This window comes from Fulmarus glacialis, unplaced genomic scaffold (assembly GCF_000690835.1).
Source record: "Fulmarus glacialis isolate BGI_N327 unplaced genomic scaffold, ASM69083v1 scaffold11585, whole genome shotgun sequence".
In the NCBI taxonomy this organism is placed as follows: domain Eukaryota; kingdom Metazoa; phylum Chordata; class Aves; order Procellariiformes; family Procellariidae; genus Fulmarus; species Fulmarus glacialis.
The window spans coordinates 26,297-33,381 of NW_009214961.1; the positions used below are offsets into that span (position 1 = coordinate 26,297).

Sequence of the window (7,085 nt, forward strand, 5' to 3'; positions counted from 1 at the left end):
TCAAAACTATTATTTTAGAAGCAATTACTCTGTTTCACCGTCCCCTTAGTCTAACATCACTAGTTCACCTATGTTTAGAAGAAACTGGAGTACCTATCCTTTCACCAGGGCAATTGCCTATTAATCCCAGTTACCAAACTCAACAAAGGCAGTAACACTATAGCGTGAGGTACAAAAAATTTACTATACAGCGAAGAGTGTGATTCTGCTGAATGCAAACAATAGCAACCCCACTAGTTCAAGACTCTGACTGAAGCTACTAGACGAGGCATTAAGTACTTTATCTATACTTACCAGATCTTGTCTGGAAGTTATTAGGACAACAGTATCCCCTTCCAACCACTTCAAACAACTCTAACTATAGGATTGTTGGTTTTCCCCCCAAACACTAAAAATGCTTTACCTGTGTTACAATATGCTGCCTCAGTACAAAGGCAGTACAATTTAAAAACACTGTACATACTCAAGAGTCAAGTCAGAGCCTTCATTAGCACAGCTGCTAGAGCTGCCCAGTCTGTTTCAGTCTTATTTAAAGTATAAAACTTCTCTTTTGCTTGCTACTTGAAACACCTGCACCATAATGCCCACACTTCTAGCATAGAGCATGCCTCATCCAGCCACTAATCCAATCTTAAATGACTCCTTTAACACTACCAGATGAAAAATTAGGGGCGTACTGCACAGTTTGCAGACCAGAGACAGACCCTAGAGCCTGTCCTGACAGCTCAGGAACAAAAGACAAGTCACGCCTGGCTCCTTCATTAGCAAAAATCTTAACTGTGGAAGTATGCAGCTCTGAATACCTCTTGTCTACATGTTTTGTTCTCCCTTCAGCTATATTCTACAGGTCTATATAATACAGGCAGTCAAATGAGCACATCTTAAAAGGACTTTCCAAACCAGTTTGAACACCAGATGACAAAAGCATGCTTACCTCCCTGAACTAACGCTGCCTGCTTGGAATTAGATTATTCTGCTATCCGTAGAAAGCTCTGATTCACTTCAAATTGATACTCAAAACAAGAGTTGTTTAATTATGAAAAGATTTTAATTCAGTGCAATCAGTGCACCAATCCTGAATTTCTCAAACTTTACAAAATGGCAGCTTTCAAATGAAAACTAAAGAGCAAACCAGCATTTTATTGACAGTTTATTTGATGTTAAAGCCAGATGAGCAGCTTCTTTCCAGAGTAATTCTTTCTATACTTCTTGATAGAATAATGTAGTCTGTAAAGGAAAAGATAGATCAGTGCCACATGATTAAAACAATTTTTATACTCATACCTTAACAGAGCCTGAAAAACTGGTTCCCAAACAAGTCAGGTGAACCACACTGCCTTTCTTAGAACAACGTAAGGTTCAAAATTTCACAGTACTGTCATGGGAATAAATGAGAGCCTAGATTACACCATTTCTGTAGAAGAGCTCAATAAGCTACAATTGCTTTACCAGCTTTCTGTTTAAGACATTATACTCACTACATCAGCTCCCAAACAGTTTAAGTTGCTTTAAAATGAGTCATTCAGACCATTTGTAATAAAAACAGGGTTTTGTCTGTAACAGTTACTGCCCACAGCACATCCAACTCACTTATGTTTCTGCAGCAAAGATATAAAAATATAGTCTAGGACTTGTCTAAAAGAGTATCAGGTTTGTTTATACGGAATTTACTTGAAATAAGTATCTATACGAAAACAACAGAAATTTGTCCTCAAAATAAAAATCATACTAATAGAATCTATTTAAGACAATACCATACCTACAAAAGGAAAATGTAACCTTGTTTACAATAAGACTAAATAATCAACAGTTTTAGCAACAGTAAATCTGAACTGCCCAGTTTATTCTTTCAGTCTTTAGACTAATCAGATATTTCATGTAAGTGGAAGTCACATAAATTAGCAACTCAGTAGTAAGCACAACAGTCTTTCTTAGTCTTAAACTCTTGCACTGGGTTCTATATCAGCATAGTACCATGGTCTTTGCATAAATATTCATTAGACCTATGTCATCATAATGACTATAGGCTACTGAATATGTACCCTTACAAAGCATTCTAAAGTCATACCTGTTATCCATTTTCCATCTGAAGTATGTTCATTCACTGAAAAAGAAAAAGCATTAATTAATAAAAGAATAGTTTTATCAAAGTTCTACTATTGTAGAAGATGGAGCTTTGAGGCTTTTTACTGACACTCACAATATGCTTTTTTCAATTACCACAGTGAAATGTGATAGAGAAACCTCAAAGTTTTGGCTACTGTAGAGGCTGAAGACTTAAATTTCATGCTTTCCCTCAAACTCAAATGGGACCTAACACTAGCTGTTTAGAGCTTAAGTAATACTCAGAACACAACTGCATGTTCATTTATACCTACAGGCTACAACGGTTTAAAGTGCCTATCCATCCACACTTCTGTTTGATCAGGTTTTTTTAAAAAAACATTTGTTTGGAAGGCTCACGCATCATAGGCTGTCAGCAATTACAGTTGTGACATTAGAAGGTTGGGTGGGGTTTTTTTGCATTTGCCCTGAACTCAAACACTAGGTGAGGGACACGCACATCTACTTGTTGCTAACTTTTATGCAAGCTCAGCTAACTGTAGAGCTACAGAATATATTAAACAACACAAACTACTTTAAAATTCTTCTTGTTGAAACTGCAGGGAAAACAGAATGGGAATTCTGAAGGAGTGAGAACTGAAAGGAAGCACCAAAGAAAACTTTTAATAAAAATTCAAGAAAAACTCTTCCAGTATGATTCACCATTTCAATAGTTTTCATGACTACATGGTACATAACTCTTAGAACAATATAGACTTGCCTGAAGATGTCTCAGAATCAAGTGCCTACACATTTCTGAGATAAACAGTTTTCACACATTGTGTAGGTGGACTCCAAAACATATTCCAGGACTCCTATTAAAAATTCTTCCACATGGCTGTGATAAAGGAGCTGAACCATGCCACACCATTAGGTTTAAACATGCATTTTTCAAGACAAAACTTTAAGACACAAGTATATTCTGCAAGCTTTTATCTGTGATGCAGCACAGAACTCTTCTCAACCATGTTTTCCAGAAAGCACAAATTAATTTGTCTTTAGTTTAAGTCTAATGTGAGGACACAAAGATTAACAAAACTGGTGAACAAATAAGATTTAACCCATGCATACTTATCAACTAAAAGATCATTTTAAAAGACATTAAAAAGCCTCTAATCCAAAACACAGTTCATCTACTATTGAGATTGCATGCGAGTTTGAGAAGCACTTATCCAGAAGTCACATCTGCTATGTAATTATCACGATAAGCACACGATCCTGGACTTGATTTCTAAAGCGTTTATATGCTTTAAGAGAATTTCTATGAACTGGACAGCTTTAGTAATACAAGACTGTCACTTGAATTAACACTCAGTACCAGCTACCTTCAACTGCAAAATTCTTGAAGGGAAGAAGTTCATCCACACTACTGGTGTCACTGCAACACTAAATGACTCTCTTGACAATCACATGAGGGTGTATGTTAGTGTTACTACTATACCAAATGCTAATTTGTGCTGTCACACTGTAAATGATTGTAGGACTTCATTAGTAAAACAGCATTAAGGCAGAAAGGAAAAGGGCTCCAAATCTTATCCAGTAGTTCACAGCAACACTGGCTTATTTCCATCCAACGATAACGAGAACTTCACTTATACAGTAAGTGAAGAATCTAATCCCACAGAGCAGTCGCTGTGGTTTGTGTCTTAACTTGGAATACTGCAGTGCAATAGTTAAACACAGTTTAGTGCTGACAACTGTGTCCTTCCAACCACTGTCTCAAATGCACAAAGCTGTGATGTGACTTGGTTTTCGTAAAGATGCACAACTACTTTCACACAAAGGTCAAGATACACATGCAATTGCACTGTACTACTTTGAATCAGAACCTGGGGGCGTGTTTTGAACCAATGCCTCAAATCAACAGCATTGAGTTTCCTTGATTTCTTCTCATTTGGAATTCCTTATTTTAATGTTGTTTCTCTAGTTTCAAAAATATTGTTCGCTATTAGCCAAATTTTATTTCTAAGTCACATGGAATAAATATTATTATGTAGTTATCTGAACCCTTACAGGACAGAAGCAAGTTTAAAACACACACACATGCATGCAAGGCAGTACAGTGCTTCAATTAAAAGAATAGACACGTGTTTCAGTGATCTATAATTCAGTCACCACATCCATGCTCATCTGCAGTACCTGCTAGATACTTCATTTCTGATGGAGAATTCCAAGAAAGTAGAAAAAAAGGCAAAAATGAAGATTACTAAAGTTTGAGATGTCAAAGCACTTTAGCACCTACAGAGCTAAGTGTCAAAACCCATTGCCCTACCTTCCCTTGTTAAAACACTTGAAAAAACCCACTTAGCTGCACAGTTTACTCAGTATTTTTCAGGGGACAAAAAGCTGCTAAGGAAGATGACTGACTTCACACCCAGGCTATTCCTCAGTTTTGGTAAGTTTTTTTTAGTGATAGAAGAACACTGTCTCCTCCCAACCACACACCTGACAAGCTTGTATTGAGTTCCAGCCACAGCATAAGAAGCTCCCACTGGAGGAAAAAAACCCACTATCTTGGGAATTAGTCACTTAAGACCAAGATAAACGAGGCATTCTACCTTATTTCTACTTATACACTGTCCTCACTGCCTTCACCCACACACACAGTTTCAAACTAAAAGAGGGTAGATTTAGACTAGATATAAGGAAGAAATTTTTTACAATGAGGGTGGTGAAACACTGGCACAGGTTGCCCAGAGAGGTGGTAGATGCCCCATCCCTGGGAACATTCAAGGTCAGGTTGGACGGGGCTCTGAGCGACCTGATCTAGCTGAAGATGTCCCTGTTCACTGCAGGGGCGTTGGACTAGATTACCTGTAAAGGTCTCTTCTAACCCAAACTATTCTATGATTCTACATTCTTAATCTCCTCTACAAGTAACACCATAAATAACAGTAACTTGGTGGAGTAAGCATTAGATATTTAGGTAGTCTACGTAACAAGTGTTAAGAATATCTAACTTGTATATTGCAAGGCTGAGTTATGAGATTAGAGCAATATTGTTAGATTTACGAAAGTTTAACTTTAGTTCAAGTGACATGTAGGAAACAATAATTTAAGAAGCATTGTTTCACATTATATCAGCTAAGCCTGCAGCAGTGAGGAGCAAAACTAAGCTACTGAGCTGGTAAGAAGCTATACAACACCGCACGGATTACCTTCTGTTATCCAGTAGAACAGGTGAAAGAAATGGAAGAAAAACAACGTTATTCTCTTGAAGAATTTCTAATCAACATTTCAAAGGCAACATGCTCGCTCTAGTTTACAGATATTCTCATCCTACCTTCTTGCCAGCACCAACATTTGCCTTGGCTGTGCCCCTGACTTTCTTCATTCTGTTCTTGCGCTCCTTTCGCTGCTTCCTAGAAGTCTTCTTCTTTTCATACAAGCCATGCTATTAAAAAACAGTTAAAGTTGCATTTAACTTTGTTTCACTGACAGTAATGTCTGAATTTAAGTTTTACTATTTCTGGACTCTTCAAATACTGTTTAAATTTGAAATATTAATTAAGTAGCGAGATAAGTTCACTAGTTGAATGATTCAACACAGAATACAAGCACTAAAGTACTGTACATATCAGTCTCATCTCTTATACTTCAAGACCTTTAATAGTGATTAGTTATCTATTACTGCTAAGCGTCACTGGTAACATCAGTTTTGCCTTCGCAATTCTCCTATAATAAACAACAAAAGAAACTTACCCTATTTTGCAAATGCGCTAACGGTGTCTTCACAGAACGTTAGCTTTTGTATGTGTAAAACATGAACCACTGAACACTTCAAATATATTCTAATTGTTTTCAAGTTACCAGAACACAACCTACCCTGGCAAGCCTGTGCTTTGGTTCGTTTTTCTTTGCATAGTCCAGAGAATCATAGATCATGCCAAAACCTGTTGTTTTGCCACCACCGAAGTGAGTTCTGAAGCCAAAGACGAAAATTACATCAGGGGTCGTCTTGTACATTTTTGCCAGCTTTTCCCTGATTTCTGTTTTGGGGACTGTGGCCTTCCCAGGATGAAGAACATCAATCACCTAAGAAGGAATTTTTACAAGTAGTATAAAAGCAAGAGAAGATCAATAACCAGTACGACAGCCAGGGGCTACAGTCCCACCATGAGCTTAACAAACCCACCTTAGCAGCAAAAAGTATTATTAATGTGAACAAAAGTGTTCCTAACAGTTTTCTGCTTCAAAAGACAAAACAGCTCACTACCTCACTATTAAGATTTACTTTCAGCATGCATCAACACATTTAAACCTATAAGCTTTTACAGTAAGAACTCTGGAGTTTTTAAGGGCCCCTTACTTATAGTGGCTAAAGAACGCTTGCAGCCCAGAACAAACAGACAAATAATTAAAGGCAATTTTCTGCATTCTTTTACCATCTGCTTGCGCTGAAGCAGCCTGTTTGTCATGAACTTCCTGGTTCTGATGGTCACTGTGTCATTCTGCAAAAAAAGATACAAAGAAGTAAGAAAAAACCATAGTGACATGTACAATTTAAACATAATAAACATATAAATAATGCACAGTACAGCAACAGTCAGTAGCCCCTCAGATGCCAACAGTGAGCTCATAACCTAAGTGGCCTGGTCCTGTGCTACAGATAAGACCCCTATAAAGCACACTTTGATACGTACTTTTGAGTACACATCAACTGATGACAGACTCATCCTCACAGCAAACACACATACCTCCACCATTCTGAAAAGCTGCAGCAGCTTTTCATGAAACATGCATGACAAGCCCAAGCACTACAATAGTACAAGGCAAGTAAAAAAAAAAGCCTAGGTGTTCACGCCTTCTTAATGCTTTCAGACAAGGACGGCCACAAGACTAACAGATAAGCATGACCTACAGCGCCTTAAGAGAAGCACCGTGCTACCCTACCCTATCAGAGCCCAGGGCCGCTCTTACCGACCAGCGGCGTGGCGACACAGCAGACCAAGCGGACGCCCCGGCCCGCACCTCGGAGCTCG

General features: G+C 38.1%; 1 protein-coding gene across 4 annotated transcripts; it reads right to left on the reverse strand.

Annotated features, from left to right (window-relative positions):
• Nucleotides 1-1,029: 1,029 nt before the first annotated feature.
• On the reverse strand, nucleotides 1,030-6,550 carry RPS24 (ribosomal protein S24). 4 transcript variants are annotated; one of them, XM_009578776.1, is made up of 7 exons: nucleotides 6,489-6,550; nucleotides 5,929-6,138; nucleotides 5,387-5,497; nucleotides 5,262-5,264; nucleotides 4,243-4,260; nucleotides 2,069-2,104; nucleotides 1,030-1,227 (listed from the first exon to the last, which is right to left on the reverse strand). In XM_009578776.1, the coding sequence occupies exons 1-5, from the start codon at nucleotides 6,519-6,521 to the stop codon at nucleotides 4,255-4,257; spliced, it is 363 nt and encodes a 120-aa protein (XP_009577071.1). In that variant the 5' UTR covers nucleotides 6,522-6,550; the 3' UTR covers nucleotides 1,030-1,227; nucleotides 2,069-2,104; nucleotides 4,243-4,254. The 4 variants fall into 4 exon arrangements, with proteins under 4 accessions (XP_009577071.1, XP_009577072.1, XP_009577073.1 ...); XM_009578777.1 differs by lacking the exon at nucleotides 5,262-5,264; XM_009578778.1 differs by lacking the exon at nucleotides 4,243-4,260.
• Nucleotides 6,551-7,085: the final 535 nt, after the last annotated feature.